Source organism: Hemiscyllium ocellatum, chromosome 17, assembly GCF_020745735.1.
Source record: "Hemiscyllium ocellatum isolate sHemOce1 chromosome 17, sHemOce1.pat.X.cur, whole genome shotgun sequence".
NCBI lineage: Eukaryota > Metazoa > Chordata > Chondrichthyes > Orectolobiformes > Hemiscylliidae > Hemiscyllium > Hemiscyllium ocellatum.
Window position 1 is genome coordinate 52,147,591 of NC_083417.1, and position 24,353 is coordinate 52,171,943.

At 42.6% G+C, this 24,353-nt stretch overlaps 1 protein-coding gene across 1 annotated transcript in view; it reads right to left on the minus strand.

The window, feature by feature from the left end:
• Positions 1-24,353, minus strand: part of LOC132824077 (dynein axonemal heavy chain 5-like) — a 285,827-nt gene that overhangs the window by 66,165 nt on the left and 195,309 nt on the right. Inside the window, 8 exon segments of the mRNA XM_060838346.1 lie at positions 1,498-1,633; positions 2,961-3,098; positions 8,586-8,765; positions 15,900-16,100; positions 17,347-17,523; positions 19,173-19,287; positions 20,118-20,225; positions 21,190-21,313. Coding sequence (XP_060694329.1) covers positions 1,498-1,633; positions 2,961-3,098; positions 8,586-8,765; positions 15,900-16,100; positions 17,347-17,523; positions 19,173-19,287; positions 20,118-20,225; positions 21,190-21,313 — 1,179 coding nt within the window.

Below are 24,353 nucleotides of genomic sequence, written 5' to 3' on the forward strand. Positions count from 1 at the left end.
AGGTTACTGACCTGTGACTAGTGACATTTTACAGCGATCAGTGCTAGGACCACAACTGTTTACAATATATATTAATGACTTAGAGGAACAAATCAAATGCACTGTCGCTAAAATTGCAGACAGCACAAGAATTGGTGGAAGGACAGATTGTGAGAGGGATGTAAACAGTTTACAGAGAGGTATTGATAGTAAGTGGGGAAAAGAAACCTGGTGAATGGAGTATAATGTGGAAAAATGCAAAGTTGCTCATTTTGGAAGGGAGAACAAAAGAATAGAGCATTATTTAAATGGAGAAAGCTGCAACATAGAAGGACTTGGGGTTACTTGTGCGTGAAATACAGAAAGCTAACACACATGGGAAATAGGTAATCAGGAAGGCTAATGGAATGTTGGCCTTAATTCAAGTAGGTTGCATGTAAGAGTAGGGAAGTCTTACTGCAACAGTACAAGGTGTTGGCAAGACCACAGCTGGAGTACTATGAACAGTTTTAGTCACTTTATTGAAAGAAAGATATCATTTCATTGGAGGCAGTTCAAAGAAGCTCCAATCAGATGATCCTTGGTATGGAGGGATTGCCATATGAGCGAAGGTTAACCAGGTTGGAACTCTGCTCAATGGACTTCAGAAGAATGAGGGGAAATCTCACTGAAACAAATAGGATTCTGAAGGGGCTTGACAGGGTAAATGCTGAAAGGACATTTCTCTTCATGAGAGAGTCTAGCACCAAAGGGTATAGTCTTAGAATAAAGGGGCACCAATTTAAGACTGAGATGAGGAGGAATTTCTGCTCTGAGCTGGCTGAGAGTCTTTCAAACACTTTGCCACAGAGAGCTGTGGAAGCAAGGTCCTTGTGTATATTTCAGGCTGAGATAGATTCTTGGTTAGTAGGGAATTCAAGGATTATGGGCAAAGGGCAGGAAAGTGGAAGCGAGCAGTGACAGGACTGAATGGCAGAGTAAACTTGAGGGGGTCAGTGGCTTACTTCGGTTTCTATTTCTTAATGTCTTATTTTCTTATGTAAGCCAGACCAAATAAGGAAAGCAGAATCCTTTCCCTAAAGGGTTGTTTTTTAAAAACAGATGGGCTTTTTTAAAAACAACAATCTCTAATAGTGTCGCAGTTACTATTATTGATACTGACAATTCCATATCTTTTAAACAGTAGTGAAATGATTAGATCAATTCATTGAATTTAAATTCTGCCAGTTGATATGATGGATAAACTCATGTCTTTGGAATACCAGCCCTTGGTTTTGGATTAATAGTCCAGAGATATTATCATTACACCATGGTCTTTAACTCAATGTCAGTTACAAGAAACAATGTGATTTGGGTGTATTTTAGATTGCAGCACTGCATTTGAGATCAATTCTGCCTTATTTGTTCACAAATAATTAACGATTATTTGTCACTTCTTTTATGAGTTAGTATTTTGCAACTCTTAAAAAAAAGGAGAGATGTTTCACAGCATGTGATAATTACTTTCTTGCTACTTACCCACAAGTCTTTTCTCCTCAGCAGCAAATTCCTTGCTTTGTTTGGTCCAACGTTCTTTCTCCTCTGACAAACCATCAATTAGACTTGAAGCCATTTGCATCTTCTGCCGGCAACGCTCAGCATCCTCTAGTAACATCTCAGGATCAAGTAATATAATTATGTCAATGTTCAGAAAACATCAACCTCCCTTTCTATATCATGCCATTAGTTTGTTCCGACTTTGCAAGTAAACACCAGCTACTAAATAAGGCAAGTTCAGGGACCTCACTCCAGTTACCCCTTTTGGCACACTGAAATCTTCTTTTGCTGAGACCATTAGCTTGTTTTCAAAAGTTGTTTTGTCATTGCTAAGTTACATATTCATAAAGAATAAATTCTGCTAAATAATCAAAGGAATTAAAGTTGTCGAGTGGAAGTTGGAAGTCAAATAATTTCTGGCTGCTGTCACAATAATTCAGGTGTCATTACAGTACAATACCTCCAAATTTTAAACTTTCTGACTAAAACTCATGGGTGTTGCAATTCTTCTGGCACCTGATCTTGTGCTCAATATTCTAACAGAGTGCATGTTGGGGCTGACAGATATAGGGAGAACACAAGCAATTTAACAATTGCAAATTATTGTCTCACTTGTGACAGTAGACTTTGTTTGAGTCAGACAAAGACTGAGCGAGTATATTTGGGAACTTAATACAAAGTGGGAATTCAACTGGGAAAGCTTTTTCAAGATATTTTTTAAAAAGTAAATATCACATTCGGAGCTCGAACTAATTAAGTTAACAGAGCTGAATGAAAAAGGCAGCAGCCTCACAGTGACAGTTATGTATCAAACACCTGAAATCCATTGTCCAAATGTTGATCATTGTGATGGAAGTGAAGTCAAAAAGTGATTCACAGCAACTCCATATAATGGATTTTTAAACTACATCTGAGTGGAGACTTTACCTGAATGAAACAAAGGCTGAGCGAATATACTTGGTTCAAAGTGGAAGTCTGGGACAGGTGAAGGGGAAAAAAGGTGCTTTGAGTAAGGTTGACTGCAAGAAGTAAGACAGAGCGGTGAGAAGCTTCCTTGGGTTGGTGGGGGCGGGGAGTGGGGGGAGATGTTGACAAAACAGGTGGCAGTGGATTGGTCATCCATTGTACATGATACTTGATTTCATTTCCTGTTTGAATTAACTGTTACAGCAACACATTTATTCTTCAGTGTCACCAAAGGTCAGTGTGTCCATCTGATTATTTACCTTGGCTGTTTGTAGAAACCTGCTCTGTGCAGATTACTTATTCCATTTCCCCTACCTTACACTAATGCTTCAAATGCAATCAGACTGTTAAACATTTGGGATAACCAAAAGTCATTAAAAGACAGCATATGAATGCAAGTACTGTCTTTCCTGCATATCAAAACTAAATACTGAAAAGAAATCAGAATAACTCAGTCAAGTCAGCAGTATTGTAATTACCTGCTTCTCTCTCATTGCTTGTACATATTCCATCTGCACAATATCAAGCTCAACTTGTTTGGCATCAAGTTCACACTGAGCCTTCTTCAGATCTCCCATAGCAGTGGCCAAGCGGCTTTCCTGTACAGTAAGGTTTGCCTTGACAATATTGAGGCGAAAAGAAAGTTGTTTATAAATGGCAACTATATTGGGTATGGCAGTGTAAAAACATGGAAACAGAAACAAACTAGGAGCAAGAATAGGCCATCTGGTCATTTGAGCCTGCTCCACCAGGCAATATCATCATAGCTAACCCTCCCTCTCAACACCATAGTCCTGCTGTCTCTACAACTCTTGATACCCTTGATATAGAGTCATGGAGTCATAGAGAGGTACATCATGGAAACAGACCTTTCGGTCCAACCCGTCCATGCCGACCAGATATCCCAACCCAATCTAGTCCCACCTGCCAGCACCCGGCCCATATCCCTCCAAACCCTTCCTATTCATATACCCATCCAAATGCCTCTTAAATGTTGCAATTGTACCAGCCTCCGCCACATCCCCTGGCAGCTCATTCCATACATGTGCCACCCTCTGCGTGAAAAAGTTGTCCCTTAGGTCTCTTTTATATCTTTCCCCTCTCACCCTAAACCTATGACCTCTAGTTCTGGATTTCCTGACCCCAGGGAAAAGACTTTGCCTATTTATCCTATCCATGCCCCTCATAATTTTGTAAACCTCTATCAGGTCACCCCTCAGTCTCCGACGCTCCAGGGAAAACAGCCCCAGCCTGTTCAGCCTTTCCCTGTAGCTCAGATCCTCCAACCCTGGCAACATCCTTGTAAATCTTTTCTAAACCCTTTCAAGTTTCACAACATCTTTCCAATAGGAAGGAGACCAGAATTGCATGCAATATTCCAACAGTGGCCTAACCAATGTCCTGTACAGCCACAACATGACCTCTCAACTCCTGTACTCAATACTCTGACCAATAAAGGAAAGCATACCAAGCGCCTTCTTCTCTATCCTATCTATCTGTGACTCCACTTTCAAGGAGCTATGAACCTGCACTCCAAGGTCTCTTTGTTCACAACACTCCCTAGGACCTTAGCATTAAGAGTATAAGTCCTGCTAAGATTTGCTTTCCCAAATTGCATCACCTCGCATTTATCTGAATTAAATATCATCTGCCACTTCTCAGCCCATTGGCCCATCTGGTCAAGATCCTGTTGTAATCTGAGGTAACCCTCTTTGCTGTCCATTACACCTCCAATTTTGGTGTCATCTGCAAACTTACTAACTGTACCTCTTATGCTCGCATCCAAATCATTTATGTAAATTGCAAAAAGTGGAGGACCCAGCACCGATCCTTGTGGCATTCCACTGGTCACAGGCCTCCAGTCTGAAAAACAACCCTCCTCCACCACCCTCTGTCTTCTACCTTTGAGCCAGTTCTGTATCCAAATGGCTAGTTCTCCCTGTATTCCATGAGATCTAACCTTGCTAATCAGTCTCCCATGGGGAACTTTGTCGAACGCCTTACTGAAGTCCATATAGATCACATCTACTGCTCTGCCCTCATCAATCTTCTTTGTTATTTCATCAAAAAACTCAATCAAGTTTGTGAGACATGATTTCCCATGCACAAAGCCATGTTGACTATCCTGAATCAGTCCTTGCCTTTCCAAATACATGTACACCCTGTCCCTCAGGTTTCCCTCCAACTTGCCCACCACTGAGGTCAGGCTCACTGGTCTATAGTTCCCTGGCTTGTCCTTACTACCCTTCTTAAACAGTGACACCACATTTGCCAACCTCCAGTCTTCCGGCACCTCACCTGTGACTATCGATAATAAAAGTATCTCAGCAAGAGGCCCAGCAACCACTTCTCTAGCTTCCCACAGAGTTCTCGGGTACACATGATCAGGTCCTGGGGATTTATCCACCTTTAACCGTTTCAAGACATCCAGCACTTCCTCCTCTATAATCTGGACATTTTACAAGATGTCACCATCTTAAAGAAAACCACTTTCTTGAATAAACTCATTGACTTGGTCTCCACATTTTTTATGATAGTGAATTCTACAGGATGTTTCTTCATCTCATGGATGAATGGCCCATCTTTTACCCTGAGGTTTAGACCCTATGATTCAACAACTCCACAACCAAAGAAACCCTCCTCCCTGCATCTAGTTTGTTTAGCCCTGTTAGAATTTTATGTTTCAATTAGAGCACTCCCCCAACTTCTAAATTCTGGTGAATAAGGCCTAGTCAAAGTTTGTGCCAAGATTTGTAGCTCGGGTGCTCGTTGTTGTGGTTCTGTTCGCCGAGCTGGAAGTTTTTGTTGCAAACGTTTCATCCCCTGGCTAGGCGACATCATCAGTGCTTTGGAGCCTCCTGCAAAGCGCTTCTTTGATGTTTCTTCCGGTATTTATAGTGGTCTGTCCTTGCCGGTTCCTGTTGTCGGTTTCAGCTGTCTGCTGTAGTGGTTGGTATATTGGGTCCAGGTCGATGTGTTTGTTGATGGAGTTTGTGGATGAATGCCATGCCTCTAGGAATTCCCTGGCTGTTCTCTGTCTGGCTTGCCCTATGATAGTAGTGTTGTCCCAGTCGAATTCATGTTGCTTGTTGTCTGCGTGTGTGGCTACTAGGGATAGCTGGTCGTGTCATTTCGTGGCTAGTTAATGTTCATGTATGTGGATTGTTAGCTGTCCTCCTGTTTGTCCTATATAGTGTTTTGTGCAGTCCTTGCATGGTATTTTGTACACTACATTAGTTTTGCTCATGTTGGGTATCAGGTCCTTTGTTCTAGTGAGTTGTTGTCTGAGCGTGGCTGTTGGTTTGTGTGCCGTTATGAGTCCTAAGGGTCGCAGTAGTCTGGCTGTCAGTTCTGAAACGCTCCTGATGTATGGTAGTGTGGCTAGTCCTTTTGGTTGTGGCATGTCCTCGTTCCGTGGTCTTTCTCTTAGGCATCTGTTGATGAAGTTGCATAGACCAAGTCCTAAACTATGAAAGTAACCACCCCAACACACACAAACGAAGCTGCATCAGGACACTATTCAAAAGGGCCACAACACACTGCAGTACACCAGAACTGCAAAAAGAAGAAGAGGAACACCTATACAAGGTATTCGCCAAAAACAGATACCCGCGCAACTTCATCAACAGATGCCTAAGAGAAAGACCACGGAATGAGGACATGCCACAACCAAAAGGACTAGCCACACTACCATACATCAGGAGCATTTCGGAACTGACAGCCAGACTACTGCGACCCTTAGGACTCATAACGGCACACAAACCAACAGCCACGCTCAGACAACAACTCACTAGAACAAAGGACCTGATACCCAACATGAGCAAAACTAATGTAGTGTACAAAATACCATGCAAGGACCGCACAAAACACTATATAGGACAAACAGGAAGACAGCTAACAATCCACATACATGAACATTAACTAGCCACGAAACGACACGACCAGCTATCCCTAGTAGCCACACACGCAGACAACAAGCAACATGAATTCGACTGGGACAACACTACTATCATAGGGCAAGCCAGACAGAGAACAGCCAGGGAATTCCTAGAGGCATGGCATTCATCCACAAACTCCATCAACAGACACATCGACCTGGACCTAATATACCAACCACTACAGCGGACAGCTGAAACTGACAACCGGAAGCGGCAAGGACAGACCACTATAAATACCGGAAGAAACATCAAAGAAGCGCTTTGCAGGAGGCTCCAAAGCACTGATGATGTCGCCTAGCCAGGGGACGAAATGTTTGCAACAAAAACTTTCAGCTCGGTGAACAGAACCACAACAACAAGGCCTAGTCAAACCAACCCTATTTCATTCTAAAGTGATACCATCCCCAGTGTCAGCCTATTGAAGCTTTGCTACACTCTGTCTATGGAAGGCATTGAATTGAAGTGTTTTATCGAAATGAAGATCAGCTGTTCGGAAAGGCAGGTGCTCCAACACCCTACCCTGTTAATGTTCACGGCCTCCTAACACTGCCCAATGAACATTCACCCCAAATAAGGCAAGGTCAGAGAATATCCTCTTTTAGGCAAGGAGAATGAAACTGCATTTAATATTATAGGTATGGTCTTAGTAAGATCCTGTTTATCTGCAGCAAGGCATCTCTGCATCCTTCCTGATGAAGGGCTTATGCCCGAAACGTCGAATTTCCTGCTCCTTGGATGCTGCCTGACCTGCTGTGCTTTTCCAGCAACACATTTTCATCCCTGCATCTAAACTCAAATCATCCTGCAATCAAGGCCAGCATATAATTTGCTTTCCTAATTGCTTGTTGGACCTGCCTGTTGACTGGTGTACAAAGACACCTAGATTCGTTTGTACATCCATATTTTCTAATAAGTCACCATAAAAAAAACTGCCTTTTCTCTTTCACACCAAAGTGTCCAACTTCACATTTATCCATTGCATCTTCCGTGTGTTCGCCCACACACACTGAACTTGCTGAGACCATTTTCCCAACCACCCCATTTTTGTTTCAATAACAAACTTGCAAATATTGCATTTGGTTCCCTCACCCAAGTCATTTATACTTATGTGGATAGCTGAGGCCAAAACCCTGTGGTACACTACTAGTCACTGCCTACCACTAGGAAAAATACCCATTTGTTCTCACCTTCTGTTCCTGGCCTGTCAACAATTCTCAAGTATCTTAACTCAATCCTATGTGCTTTAATTTCCCATTTAACTCTTAGGTGGGATTGTAACAAAAGCTGTTTGAAATCCAAATGTACCAGATCTACGCATCCTCCCTTATCTATTCTACTAATTACAGCATCAAAAAACTCCAATAGCTTAGCTAAGCATATACATCTTTGACAAATCTGTGCTGACTTTGTTCAAACCATTAATGCTTTCCAATTTTTTCTACGTCACATCTACTGATCAAACTCTAGCAAATAAACATCTGCCGTGGCAATTTAAGACTAATGATCATAAATCACATTCATTCAATATTTTAAATTAAATCAGTGATAAACCAATGAATAGACTACTGTTCAAGTGCAAATTGTACAACTTTAAACAGATAGACGCATGGATAAACAGAAGTCACTTTTAAGGTTGCACTGCTCCCAGTTAGTTTTGTGAAAACGACACCCAATTTTGTGTCTAACAAAAAAAATAAGAAACAATATGATACTGATGTAATTCTATTGTGAGATAGCAAGGCTTACAAATGAAAGATGATGTTATGTGCCTTGATGCAGCAAGATATCTCCAGTAATCATATTATTGTTCATTAAATTGAACAGTATGGGCGGCACGGTGGCACAGTGGTTAGCACTGCTGCCTCACAGCGCCTGTAGACCCGGGTTCAATTCCCGACTCAGGCGACTGACTGTGTGGAGTTTGCACGTTCTCCCCGTGTCTGCGTGGGTTTCCTCCGGGTGCTCCGGTTTCCTCCCACAGTCACAAAGATGTGCGGGGCAGGTGAATTAGCCATGCTAAATTGCCCGTAGTGTTAGGTAAGGGGTAAATGTAGGGGTATGGGTGGGTTGCGCTTCGGCGGGTCGGTGTGGACTTGTTGGGCCGAAGGGCCTGTTTCCACACTGTAAATCTAATCTAATCTAATCTAAAAAAAAATTACAACAAACCTTAAGTGGCAACACTTCTTTATTTATTCCATGAAAGTATGCCATTGCTTGTGTCCAGGAACAAAGACCTGCCACATTACCACAGACCCGTCTGGCAACGTCAATGTTGTAATCTGCCATTTCAAAATAGGGACATAACAGTTCTACAGTTTCCTCATTGATGCTGTCCTTGGGAAATTGCTGTGAAAATAATGACATATACATTCAGAAATGTTCAGTTAGAAGATGGGTTTTCACTGACTAGCACATCGGTCTCAGGGTCTAATCTTGTTTTTGATACAAGGTTCAAATGAAATGATGGATGTAGGTTTGCTCACAGAGCTGGGAGGTTCATTTTCAGACGTTTCATCACCTACTATATAACACCTTCAGTGGGCCACAGGCGAAGCAGTGTACATGATTCCTGCTTTCTATTTATATGTTTAGGTTTCTTTGTTGTGGTTCTGTTCGCCGAGCTGGAAGTTTTTGCTGCAAACGTTTCGTTCCCTGTCTAGGGAACATCATCAGTGCTATTGGAGCCTCCTGTGAAGCGCTGCTTTGATGTTTCTTCCGGTATTTATAGTGGTTTGTTCTTGCCGCTTCCGGGTGTCAGTTTCAGCTGTAGTAGTTTGTATGTGGGGTCCAGGTCGATGTGTCTGTTGATGGATGTTCTTGCCGCTTCCGGGTGTCAGTTTCAGCTGTAGTGGTTTGTATATGGGGTCCAGGTCAATGTGTCTGTTAATGGAGTTTGTGGATGAATGCCATGCCTCTAGGAATTCCCTGGCTGTTCTCTGCCTGGCTTGTCCTATGATGGTAGTGTTTTCCCAGTCAAATTCATGTTCCTGGTTGTCTGAGTGTATGGCTACTAGGGATAGCTGGTCGTGTCGTTTTGTGGCTAGCTGATGTTCATGGATGCGGATTGTTAGCTGTCTTCCTGTTTGTCCTATATAGTGTTTTGTGCAGTCCTTGCATGGTATTTTGTAAACTACGTTAGTTTGGCTCGTGCTGGCTATTGGGTCCTTTGTTCTAGTGAGTTGTTGTCTGAGTGTGGAAGTTGGCTTGTGTGCTGTTATGAGTCCTAAGGGTCGCAGTAGTCTGGCCGTCAGTTCTGAGACGCTCCTGACGTATGGTAGTGTGGCTAGTCCTTTTGGTTGTGGCATGTCCTCGTTCCGTGGTCTATCTCTTAGGCATCTGGTGATAAAGTTGCGTGGGTATCCGTTTTTGGCGAATACCTTGTATAGGTGTTCCTCTTCCTCTTTTCGCAGTTCTGGTGTACTGCAGTGTGTTGTGGCTCTTTTGAATAGTGTCCTGATGCAGCTTCGTTTGTGTGTGTTGGGGTGGTTACTTTCATAGTTTAGGACTTGGTCCATGTGTGTTGGTTTCCTGTGTACCCTTGTGGTGAATTCTCCGTTGGGTGTTCTCTCTACTAACACGTCTAGGAATGGGAGTTGGCTATCCTTTTCCTCTTCTCTCGTGAATCGTATTCCTGTGAGTGTGGCGTTGATGATTCGGTGTGTTTTTTCTATTTCTGTGTTTTTGATGATTACAAAGGTGTCATCGACGTATCTGATCCAGAATTTGGGTTGGATTTGTGGTAGGGCTATATGTTCTAACCTTTGCATAACTGCCTCTGCTATGAGTCCCGAGATTGGTGATCCCATGGGTGTTCCGTTGATTTGTTCGTATATCTGATTGTTGAATGTAAAGTGTGTGGTGAGGCACAGGTCTAGTAGTTTAAGTATGCCGTCCTTGTTGATAGGTTCGGCCTCCTGTGTTCTGTTATGTATGTCCAGTAAGTTGGCTATTGTTTCTCTGGCTAGGGTTTTGTCAATTGATGTGAACAGTGCCGTCACGTCGAATGATACCATGGTTTCTTCTTTGTCTATGTGTGTATTCCTGATGATGTCCAAGAATTCCTGTGTTGATTGTATGGAGTGTTTGGATCCGCTGACTAGGTGTTTCAGTTTCTGTTGTAGTTCTTTGGTCAGTTTGTATGCTGGTGTCCCTGGTAGTGATACTATGGGTCTGAGTGGGATGTCTGGTTTGTGTACTTTGGGTAGTCCGTAGAATCTGGGGGTGTTGTTGCTTTCAGGTTTCATTCTTTGCTGGTCCGCTTTGGTTATCTGTCCGTTTTTTTGTAGATTCCTTAGTGTGTTGATTATTCTATTGGTGAGTTGTGATGTGGGGTCGGAATCCTTCATTTGGTAGGTGTTGGTGTCTGCGAGTAGTTGTTGTGCTTTATTGATGTAGTCTGATTTATCTAAGATGACCGTCATTCTGCCTTTATCTGCCGGTAGTATGATTATGTTCTTGTCATTTTTCAGTGCTTTCAGTGCTTCCCTCTCCTTGGTGTTGAGGTTATGTGTATGTCGTTTTCTTATCATCATAGGTACGACCGTTTATCTCACTGTTTGTTGTGTCTCTTCTGTCAGTCCATTGTTCCTGAGTGTGCATTCTAGTGCTGCTAGGAAGTCTGCTGTGTTAGCATCCCTGTAGTTGTATTTGAGTCCCTTGGCCGGTATAGTTCTTTCCATGTCTGTGAGCTGTCTGTGGGAGAGGTTTTTAACCCAGGTGTGTGTTGTAGTGTCCTCCTGTTTGTGGGTTAGTTTGTCCATTTTTTCTTTTAGTGCCGTTTTTTTGCCAAGTGTTGTCCTGTTCTGTCCTATAGTGATAGCCTGTTCTATGGTCCGGGTCCGTTCCTGATTAGTGGTTTCTAAAATTAACGACTTTTGGCGCGCAATTTCTTGCTTGTATTTGTGCAGTCGGTTGTGAGCGTCTGTGATCATTACCTGGACCATCCTGAATCCGTTCTTCTTGGCTGTTTCCCTGGCTTGTGGATTATTTACTGGAGGTCTGTACTTGACCCATTGTGGCAGGATTTGATTTTTTCTGCATTCGTGGAGGAACCGGAGTTGTTCATGTGTTGCGCTTAGGCGGTTAGCGCAGGATTCCCATCTCCTGGCTTGTCTCAGCGTTTCTCGCCCGTAAGTGTTTAAAGTCTGGTTGAAGATTTGTAGCTCGGGTGTCCGTTGTTGTGGTTCTGTTCGCCGAGCTGGAAGTTTTTGCTGCAAACGTTTCGTTCCCTGGCTAGGGGACATCATCAGTGCTATTGGAGCCTCCTGTGAAGCGCTGCTTTGATATTTCTTCCGGTATTTATAGTAGTTTGTTCTTGTCGCTTCCGGGTGTCAGTTTCAGCTGTAGTAGTTTGTATGTGGGGTCCAGGTCGATGTGTCTGTTGATGGATGTTCTTGCCGCTTCCGGGTGTCAGTTTCAGCTGTAGTGGTTTGTATATGGGGTCCAGGTCAATGTGTCTGTTAATGGAGTTTGTGGATGAATGCCATGCCTCTAGGAATTCCCTGGCTGTTCTCTGTCTGGCTCGTCCTATGATGGTAGTGTTTTCCCAGTCAAGTTCATGTTCCTGGTTGTCTGAGTGTATGGCTACTAGGGATAGCTGGTCGTGTCGTTTTGTGGCTAGCTGATGTTCAACTACTCGCAGACACCAACACCTACCAAATGAAGGATTCCGACCCCACACCACAACTCACCAATAGAATAATCAACACACTAAGGAATCTACAAAAAAAAACGGACAGATAACCAAAGCGGACCAGCAAAGAATGAAACCTGAAAGCAACAACACCCCCAGATTCTACGGACTACCCAAAGTACACAAACCAGACATCCCACTCAGACCCATAGTATCACTACCAGGGACACCAGCATACAAACTGGCCAAAGAACTACAACAAAAACTGAAACACCTAGTCAGCGGATCCAAACACTCCATACAATCAACACAGAAATTCTTGGACATCATCAGGAATACACACATAGACAAAGAAGAAACCATGGTATCATTCGACGTGACGGCACTGTTCACATCAATTGACAAAACCCTAGCCAGAGAAACAATAGCCAACTTACTGGACATACATAACAGAACACAGGAGGCCGAACCTATCAACAAGGACGGCATACTTAAACTACTAGACCTGTGCCTCACCACACACTTTACATTCAACAATCAGATATACGAACAAATCAACGGAACACCCATGGGATCACCAATCTCGGGACTCATAGCAGAGGCAGTTATGCAAAGGTTAGAACATACAGCCCTACCACAAATCCAACCCAAATTCTGGATCAGATACGTCGATGACACCTTTGTAATCATCAAAAACACAGAAATAGAAAAAACACACCGAATCATCAACGCCACACTCACAGGAATACGATTCACGAGAGAAGAGGAAAAGGATAGCCAACTCCCATTCCTAGACGTGTTAGTAGAGAGAACACCCAACGGAGAATTCACCACAAGGGTACACAGGAAACCAACACACACAGACCAAGTCCTAAACTATGAAAGTAACCACCCCAACACACACAAACGAAGCTGCATCAGGACACTATTCAAAAGAGCCACAACACACTGCAGTACACCAGAACTGCGAAAAGAGGAAGAGGAACACCTATACAAGGTATTCGCCAAAAACGGATACCCACGCAACTTTATCACCAGATGCCTAAGAGATAGACCACGGAACGAGGACATGCCACAACCAAAAGGACTAGCCACACTACCATACGTCAGGAGGGTCTCAGAACTGACGGCCAGACTACTGTGACCCTTAGGACTCATAACAGCACACAAGCCAACTTCCACACTCAGACAACAACTCACTAGAACAAAGGACCCAATAGCCAGCACGAGCCAAACTAACGTAGTTTACAAAATGCCATGCAAGGACTGCACAAAACACTATATAGGACAAACAGGAAGACAGCTAACAATCCGCATCCATGAACATTAGTTAGCCACAAAACGACACGACCAGCTATCCCTAGTAGCCATACACTCAGACAACCAGGAACATGAATTTGACTGGGAAAACACTACCATCATAGGACAAGCCAGGCAGAGAACAGCCAGGGAATTCCTAGAGGCATGGCATTCATCCACAAACTCCATTAACAGACACATTGACCTGGACCCCATATACAAACCACTACAGCTGAAACTGACACCCGGAAGCGGCAAGAACATCCATCAACAGACACATCGACCTGGACCCCACATACAAACTACTACAGCTGAAACTGACACCCGGAAGCGGCAAGAACAAACCACTATAAATACCGGAAGAAACATCAAAGCAGCGCTTCACAGGAGGCTCCAATAGCACTGATGATGTTCCCTAGCCAGGGAACGAAACGTTTGCAGCAAAAGATTCCAGCTCGGCGAACAGAACCACAACAACGGACACCCGAGCTACAAATCTTCAACCAGACTTTAGGTTTCTTTGGTTTGGAGATGTCATTTCCGGTGGTGATGTCATTTCCTGTGTTTATGTCATTTCCTGTTGTTTTTCTCAGATGGGTGGTAGATGGGGCCTAACACGATGTGTTTGTTGATAGATTTCCAGTTGGAATGCCATGCTTCTCGGAATTCTTGTGCTTGTCTCTGTTTGGTTTGTCCTAAGATGGATGTATTGTCCCAGTCAATATTTCCTAATAGGGTGATGAAACTTCTGGAAATGAACCTCCCAGGTCAGTGAGCAAACCTACACCTGAACCTGAGCTACAAATCTTCTCAAAACTCGCTAAAATGAAATGATGGACAACATGTGATGAAGCAAGGGGCTGGATTTTCCCACTGGCGGAGGAAACACAGAGCTGGTTTATCTCTGGGTTTCAAACTTGCCCACATGATTTTGCCGTGATTTTCCTCCCTGGCAGCCAATTAACGGTTAGAAGGCTGGTTCACTGTCCAGTTAAGACCAGTGGCTGAGCTCTTATAACAAATGCCAATTGTTGGCTTGAGGCTTTCCCATTCAAAAGGAGCAACAGGGCACAATGAAAGGTAAGTAAACAAGTGGGCTCTTTAAAATGGAGATGCCTTCTCTTTGACATTTACAGCAGGCCACCACTGTGAGAGTTAGGGGATATGTGGTGGAGCCTCCTACAGGGCGATCTGTGGCAGCTCTTGCAAATTGTCAAGAAAGGAGGGCTATCTGGAGCTCCCTCGTCAACTACTTGGTAGCTGCTAGTTCTTTATTATCCCAATACTCCAAAACATCCAGGCTTGTCACTGCTTCCTGGCAATTGCCATTTAAAGCAATGACTTTAAGTAAACCATAGTTTCCATAGGAATCAATGTTAAGGCCAGAGTTAGGTTCCTTGGGTCATTTCTCACTCAGAAAAAATAATATAGGAATTCAAATAAGGTACCATCACAAACAACACCTCATTCCTAACTGAATTAAAACATATTGCCAAATCCATAAATATTAAAATGACATACATTTATTGTTCAATACCGTTATATTAACCAGTTTCCATCAAGTGACAGAAGTTGGTCAATGCAGGTAGAAGCTGGGTTCCCCACGCAACTTACACAGTCTGACCTCTGCCACGAGACCGAATGTGGAGCCTAAGTGAGAGTTCAGGAATGGAGCCAGTAATGAAGAGAACAGGGGCAGGAGGTGAGACCAGAACAGACAAAGCTGGGAGACAGAGATGAAAGAGAGATGAGGCCGTGGAGGGGCAATGAGATCAAGGAGGGTGGCAAGCCCAGGAGACAATAGTGGATGCAGTAGGAGGCAGTGCTGGGAAGGATGGCTTTGAGTCAAGGATGGCAGCAAAGGGTGGAATGTGGGTCGACTGTGGGTGAAGGAGGAAGTGCAATGGGAAGGTTATCTGAGCAGGCAGGCCATATAACAGGAAAGTTGGGAAATGATATTAATGTGAAACTGACAATGTTGAACCATTATACTGGCGCTAACGTATTAATAAAGTTATAGCAAAATCATGTTAAGTGAACATCAAGGAGGGACTTTCTGTACAAGTAATCAAAGGAATTTAAATCACACAAAGGACAGGCTACAGATAATAATAAAAGTCCAGAATCACGAGGAGCAACAAGTTCGGGATTATCACCTTATCCAATGAAAAGGGCCAGAACCACTTTCTTCGATTATGACAGTTTTTATACAGTCAATTGGCAGGCTACTGTTCCACTCTATGCAGAAGTGGGAGGGAGAAGCTTTGAGAGAAAAAGGGTTTCTTAATTCTTTCGGATGTCTAAATGTATAGAACAGCAAGACTTTTTGGTTTTCATTGCTGATTCAGCCATTTAATTTATTAAAGGTCAAAACAGATTTTGTTGCTAAAATGATCAGAGAATTCTGAATGGATGAAGGCTGCTAACTTTCTTTGAATCTTTGCGGAACATGGTTCACATTTTCTGACTAAAGGTGCCAGTTTACTGTATTCTAATGTGTCACTGGACTATATTAGTCACTAATAACACTGCTACCCAGTTACATTCACCTGTAAAGCTTGTAGAAGGTTTCCTGCCATAAGTTTCAATGATTCCTGCCATGATGGAGTAACACAGTTCCTTTCTACATCAGGTTTCACTGGGTTCAACTTCCTTTGGAAAAGCAGCAGTACACAGTCCATTATTCTCATAATCAGATGAGGAGGCCGACCGAGTGTTCGTACTAAGGTTATGTCTGCTGGTTTAATTGTCTGCAACATTGAGAGTGAATGGATTAGCATGTTGAGTGCAAGACCTGGCTTGCATAAATGACAATAATGTGAAGTATATTACCATACTGACTAGTTCACTGCTCCCTACAGCATCTATTGCTCTCCCTATCCAAGGGAGCATGCATTTCCTGCAACTAGTAGAAGTTCACCACTGGAATCCTGAGCTGGGCATCTGGAGATTGTTGACAGAGGTTGCATTTTATTACTGGGAGTTTTCTGGTTCTGCAGAGGTTGGTTGGAAGGTGGAACTATGAGAAGACTCCTAAACTAGTGCTTCAGATTGACCTTCTGATTCATCCCTACCTCTGAGCGGTCTTGACAAAGGATGAATCAATGAGGTAGAGGTCACCATTCTCACAGAATTGATTAGGCCCAATTAATGGCTATTTGGGGTAAAGCTGTTGCCAGGATCTTCCCACTGTAGACAGGTCCCTGCTAGGACGAGACAGCGACATTTAAGTGGAGGTGGCTTCCTGTGGAGATGTCATGGCACTGTCTGCATTCCTTCTCACTCAACCCAGAATGTTGTGATATGGCGCCCAGACCCATGGCTGCAAAACATCCTGAGGAAGTTACACCCTTCCAACAGAATAGCCTTACACCATGGCCATATTCATATCTTGTTTCATTTATTCCCATCCTACAGAGAGTACCTCCATTTTGAAGTGCCCCTGTAGTCTCCTGCCTGCCTCCACAGTGGTTGTCCCAGTCACACTGCTGGCCAGCCATCACAGTAAACCCTCAAACAAGGACTCCCACAGTTCCATTTCCCCAGTCCATCCATCACTGGATGGGGCTTCCAAATATCTTCCCATAGGAAGGTCATGATCAACCTCTCACCAGAGCCAACTCTGGGTTGATGCCAGGATTGTAACCCAGCTGCGAAAATTTAATCCAACTGTATCTATACTGTCTTTCTATTTGAAAACATCAAACCTTCTCCAACAACCTTATCAGGATTGGCAACTTGTGATGTGGGTCACACTCATTTCCTGCCTGATTGTGATGCAGCATATTCACAGAAGAAATGAGCAATTTTTAAAAATAAAAGCATTCAAACACTTCAGCAAGGATGATTTAATTAGAGTCATCGAGCCATGGAGATTTAAGGCACAGAAAAAGGCCCCTTGGCCATTGCATCAGTGCCGATCTAAAACAACCAGCTAACTAATTGAAGCTAAATCAGATTCACCTTAATGACTCCTCCACCATTGCTCTGGCATACCTGCAGAGCTGCTTCAGCTTCTTCTAGTGCTGGTCTGGCAGCTTCAAGTTTTTGCTCAGCCACTGCCTTATCTGCCGATATGCTGTCCACAATCGCCTGGGCTCGGTCTTTGACATTTTGTACCTCCATCTTCACTTGCTCTGAAGCGTGTGCCTTCAGAGTCACCTCTTTCAGTACCTTGTAACAGCAGTTATTAAGTACCATTACTAATTATTCATTAGCGTGCAGGATCTGTAACCAAATTTCTTTCCCAATTCATGATGTATCAATGTGCCTCATCCCTCTGCAGCATTAAACTGATGTCAGTTACGCAGTGATTACAATACATTACAGCCGATCCAAAATATTAAATGTTCTGATTTAAAATGTGCTGGCATTTTGAAGGCTGCATGGATGTGTAGTAAAGCAGCGAGCATGATGGTATGATGCTCTATCTCATTTCTTTCTTTTTAAAATCCTTTCCTCCTCTCAGTAACCTATTCTATACCAATTCTTTATGACTTTTTGGGAGTACGTTCAACAACATTAACTTTAACTGCACAGTACTTTTGAAGTAGCAAAGCAGTTCAAGATCCATCATAAGATTATAGACAAATTGTGACACTGAGCCATAAGACAAGAAATAAGAGCATATAACCAAAGGCTTGTTAATGGAGGTAGGTTTTAAAGAGGTCGTAAAGGGTAGAGATGTGAAAAAGTCCAGGAAGAAAATTGCATCCTTGTACTCTGGATGGCTGAAGGCACAGATGTCAATGATGAGGTGAAGGAAGCTGATAATGCACAAGGTCAGAATTTGAGCAGTTTCCAGAGGATTAAAATTCTGGAGAAGACTAGAGATAGAGATTGGAGGTCTACACTCAGCTGAGTGAATATCAACAGGCTTTATTAAATGTAATTATTTCTGGGAATAAAATATCCCTCTGGAATGTTATAGATGCAGCTTCCGGTTGCATATCATCTGATGTCATGGTGACAAAACTCCTTCTGCATATGCTCAGGAGCTATTAGAGTAAAAGTATAACGATTCCATTGATCCACAGAACATGCAGAATTTTGAAGCTGAGGATGAGAAATTTCAAACTTTGGTGCTGTTTCACTTTGAGCTGAACGAGGTTTATCAGCAGAAGGATAATAGATGAATGGATTTGGATAGTGCACAAGGATTTAGAATGATTCAGATTTATAGGGCATTGAAGATGAGAAGTCAACCAGGAGAGGACAGGAATGGTTTAAAAAGTCAGCGAATTATCTGAGATTCAGACACAGGTTTACATTTTGCCAATATATTGTATGTTTGCTGAAAACATTCCAATGCTTTGGTAGACTTAGATTGCAGCATGCTGGTTGAAACATCGGACACCAATCCTCAAGACTAACATTTATCCTGATGTTTGTTATGAAAGAATTATTGACAATTATTTTGAATGCATTGTGTTTATTCCTGACAAATATTTAAAACTTTCCAGAAGAGAACAACTGTAATAGAATCTCCCTTTATTGTATGAAAGTTATGTTAACTATTTGTCTCTGTTACCACTGTAGGACATTGCAGACTTCTTGCAAAAGTAGGTTACAAGCAACAGCTACATTGCTTATAGCATCTAAATGTAGTCATTAGTCTCCATCATTTAAAACGCTATAAACAATAGATTAATTACTTCCTGCAAAAGTTGCACATTTAGTTCTGATTCAAAATCAGTATTAGAAAATATAGTTGGCAAAGATGATCATTTTCAAATGTGCCATGGATTAATATTTTGAATACACAAAAATGATATTGATGTATTTTAACCATTTTTCATTAACTGGATTTATCATCTCATTACCATATCAGCCTTGTCATTGGCTATTTTAAGTTCTTTCTCTTTTGTTTCCAGTTCTTTGCTGAGGGCCACAACCGATTCTGAGGCTTCCTTCAACTTCTGTAAACCTGTCTTCATTCTTTAGGAGAAAGAAAAGCAAACATTCGTATCAGTTCTACTTATGCTATTAACCAACGTTAAGAAAAAAGCCCAATATAACAGTGAAATCATCATTCTGAATTTTAAACTTGGATTGTGTTGAATTATGTGTCAGCTGTGGCTCAGTGATAACACCACTGTCTCTGAGTCAGAAAGGCAGTGGCATATGTCCCACTTCTTAAGACTTGAGCACAAAACCTAAGCTGAGAGTTGAGTGCACAAATGAAGGACTGCTGAACTTTTGAAGGTGCTGTGTTTGGATGATACATTAAACCAAAATCCTATATGCCTCCTGGAATTAAGTTTAAACTCCCAAGGCACTATTTAGAAAAGAACAGGGACTTTTCATGATGTTTTGGCAGAAAATGTATTCCTTAATCAACATCATTGAGGAACGTATAATCTGATCATTTACTTTTGTTAGAATTTTACAGTAAATATATTGGCTGCGTTTAGTGACTATGGACTAAATTTTGCTATTTACAGGCAATTCCACCCACTGGGCCAAAAGGGGAGGATAGCAACAAGACCTGAGGTGGCACATTGCTGGTGACGACACTCTAACGCTGAAAAGCTAACGACCTGATTAGTGCCATCATTAACTGCTGGTCATTGCTAAGGCTGAAAGTTCGGGTGTGGTCATACCAAAGACAGGTTAGTGAGGTTTGAGGCAGTGTATTTGATGTCTTGACATTGTTAAAGGTGCTATATATGTATCAGAACTTTCTTCTGTGATTTGGTAAAGTACACACTATATGCTTTTTAAATGAGCAGAGAATCCATAGTACAGAATAGGTCAGCTTACGTTACCTTTCTGCCAGAGTTTGCAGCTCTGACTGTTTCTCCTTGTATACAGCTTTGTAACCCTGAATGAAGGACAGGTAGGATTTAGGTGTAACATGGGTTGACCGCCGGAATCTGTTGATACAAAATCAAAGCTGGTTATCCAAGTATAATGAATAAATATGCAGCAGCAGTCTAACTCCTGCGTGTCATAATTCCTGCCAAAAATATTTTATGCCTGCTAAGAAATTCATTTCCCATTAATATTCAGTAATTAACTGAGATTTTTACAGATAACTACAAGTTAATGCCCATCATGTTACATGCTGTGGTGCTACAGAGGTCAACCCTATAGAGTTGTACAGAATTGCAGGTATGACATTAGCCAAAACAATACTGAGTCCTCTTCTCTCCCAACCTAATTCAGCATGTGTTCAGGTCAATGCTTTTTAAAACAAAATTTTGCTAAAATTAAATGCCAAAAACATAAGTAAGAGCTTATACCAGAAGATTTTTAATGGAAAGGTTTTCCCTGGAAGAGCTTCAATATACGTCCGGGAGGAAACATTAAGACTAGCATACAAAGGAAAAGTTAGTTCTTGTGATATTCTTAGATGAAGGATCTATATCAGGTAACCATACTTCAATATGTAGTTAAACAAAATCACCTAACCAAGATAAATTTAAATTTAAAACTGAACATAATCGTGGATACCTCCCAGCTCCAAACATTCTCAGTGAGGCAGCAAATCACCACACTGGGGAATTACTCAATGATTTCTAATATTTTGAAAAGACAGTATCACCGACGTATTGATGTTAAATTGGCTTAAGGTATCTCCCCTGCTTGAATTACTGCAGGTTTTCATTTTTACAGGTGGACAATATTAGAGTGTAACTGTGTCACATGTAAAATCTACATTGCAATAAACGATGCTTCAATTAGCAATACCTTGAAAGCCAATATAGCAATATCTCCAGGATAATGGAGATGTTCAAATATTCAGATGTAAGCATCCTTACATTAAAAATTCAACAGTTTCCCCATCTATAATTTCTCAGAGTTCATAGATTAATATCAGTGAGTTGGTTGACACACCTTTCAAAGTACAACACACATTTCTCGGCGACACCATCTTGGAAAGTCCCCATGCACTCCACCACTTGCTGTTTTACCTCTCGCGTGCATTCAATCTCAATTGAGGACAAGAAATGGTCGGACACTAAAGAAAAAAACATATATTTTAAAACCCTGGATATTGTGTCTTGATTAGATTAGATTAGATGATTAGATTACTTACAGTGTGGAGACAGGCCCTTCGGCCCAACAAGTCCACACCGACCCTCCGAAGAGCAACCCACCCAGACCCATTCCCCGACATTAACTCCTTCACCTAACACTACGGGCAATTTAGCATGGCCAATTCACCTTCTTTGTTTAAAGAATCAGAATTTCATTGAGTATTTCAGTTCTAACCCAACTTTGTTATCAAACCAGCTGTTAATGGTTGTTCTGTTCTTGTCTGGTGTGCTGACCTCTACCTAGCAGTGTCAACTCTCATGACATTTCTTCTCATGTCCCCGGATCTCTGTGGTTTTCAGGACTGTCACTATCCTCATCACCTCTGGAGATATCACCTCCACAGGTTCCCATCTCAGAGTCCACCAACCCTGCACAACCTGTTTCTACTTCTTTCCCAAAGTCCACAAATGGGACTTTCCTGGCACACCTATCCTTTCAGCTTGTTCCTGTCTTGCTGAACTTATTTCTTCCTGTGTTAGAATCATAGTATCCCTACAGTGCCATTTGACCCTTGTGAGGATACCGACTCTCGGAAACGCATCCCACCAATACCTAGCCACCCCCATTCTATCCCCATAACCCTTTATTTAAGTTGGCTAACCCGCCTAACCGGCACATCTTTGGACTCTGGGAAGAAACCAGAGCACCTGTTGACTGTATTTTTCACCCTTTATTTGGCCTGTTCCCACTCACAGTTGTGATTTATTCGATGCTTTAGTTCGGTTCTGTAGTTTCCAGATTTCTGGTCTTAGCCACCTTTTTTTCATCATGTAGATGTGCAATACCTCTACACATCTATCCCTCACCAGGATGGGCTGAAAGCTCTCTGCTTCTTTCTTGAAAATATCATCCTTCTCCCCACTGAGCTCACTCTCATTTTGAGTTACTTCTCCTTGAGTTACCTCTCATTTTCTGCAAGTCAAAGGTGCACCTACATGGGTCCCAGCTAGGCCTGACTCTTTATGGCATATGTGGAGCATTCTTTGTTCCAGTCCTAACAGGGCCCCCACCCACAACACTTGCTCAATCTATCAATTAAGTCCGCATTGCTTCTTCCTGCACTCATTCAGAACTGGGGAAAAAAAAATTAGTTTTGTTTCCAGTTTCCATCCTTCACTCACCTTTATCGGGTCCATCTCTAAATCTCCCCACCCCTTCCTGGACTTCACTGCTTTCATTTCTTAATAGGCAACCCACTATTATCCATTACAAGCCCAATGATTCCTACAGTTACCTTGACTACACTCCCTCCCACCCTGCTTCCTGCAAGGATTCCATTCCATTCTCCAAGCTTCTCTATCTGCATTACATTTGTTCTGATGATGTCACCTTCCAGTGAGGTGCCTCCAATGTGACCTTCTCTTTCCTCAAATGAGGAGTCACCCTCAACTGTGTCCAACCCTACCACTGCTCTCTACCCCCAACTTTCCTTTCCAGAGCAGTAATGCTCCCTTTGTCCTAACTTTCATTCCCACTAGTCTCTGCATTCAAAAAAATCATCTTCTGCCATTTCTGTCACCTCCAGCAGGATGCCACACCTTCCCTTCCACTCCACTGTAGTATTCCGCAAGAAGCGTTCCCTCCATGACACCCCGGTCCACTCCTCCATCACTTCAAACACTTTCTTACCCCTCCCCCTGATATACTACCTTTCCATGCAATCACAACAAGTGTTAGATTTGCCCACACACCTTCACCCTCCTCACTGCCCAAGCCCCCAAGCACATTTTCTAGGTGAAGCAGCATTCTACTTGAATCTCTTTCAAGTTAGTCTACTGTATTTACTGTTCACGATGCGGTCTCCTTTACATTGGCAAAACCAAATGCAGACTGAGTAACCATTTTGTAGAACACATCCGCTCCACCAATAAGAATAACCCCAACCTCTCAGTTACTTGTCGTTTCAATAAACCTGCTTGCTTCATGGTAACATTTTTTATCTCAGGCCAGCTATAATGTTCCACTTTTACAGCCTCTCAGGCTCAATATTGGTTTCTGCAACTTCTGGGAGTCTGATCGCATGATGCCTGCGTAATACATTTTTCTTACATTCTTTCTTCCTGCTCCATGATCTTGTCCTGGTCATGTATTGGGGTTTACTTTGCTCTCAGTAGAGAGGATCCATTTTCTCCCTTTCACGCTTAATCTACACCCATTTTATATCCCTAGTTCTCTTTCACCACAATTAACAACTCCTTTGACTTCAGTACTGGGTCTCCACACCATCTGATCTCCTCCCGCCTCCTCTGTCTTTGTCAAAGGTATATCAAAAAAACTTTCCCATCTTTGTAATTCTGAAGAAGAGTCATATTGGTCTGCAAATGTGAACACTTCCTCTCTCCACAGATGCAGCCAGACCTGTGAGGTTTCTCCAGCATTTTCTGTGCTTGTGGTTCTGACAGCGCCCTGATAGCATTTCCTGCGTGCCCAGGTTTCAGTAGCTGGATTTGTTTGAAGTCTGTTCCGTTGGTAGCGAACATAATGGAGCAGAAACAGAAATTACTGGAAAACTCAGCAGGTGGCACAGTGGCTAGCACTGCTGCCTCTCAGCGCCAGAGACCCGGGTTCAATTCCCGCCTTGGGCTACTGTCTGCGTAGAGTTTGCACATTCTCCCTGTGTCTGTGTGGGTTTCCTTCGGGTGCCCCTGTTTCCTCCCATAGTCCAAAGATGTGCAGGTCCGGTGAATTGGCCAAGCTTAATTGTCCATAGTGTTAGGTGAAGGGGTAAATGTAGGGGAATGGATCTGGGTGTGTTGCTCTTCGGAGGGTCGGTGTGGACTTGTTGGGCCAAAGGGCCTGTTTCCACACTGTAAGTAATCTAATCTAGTCCAGTGGGGAGAAATCAGAGTTAACGTTACGTGTCCAATGATCCTTCTTCAAAAGTATTCTGAAGGGTGACTGGCCTCAAACATTAACTCTGATTTGTCTCCACAGATACTGCCAGACCTGTGGAGCTTTTC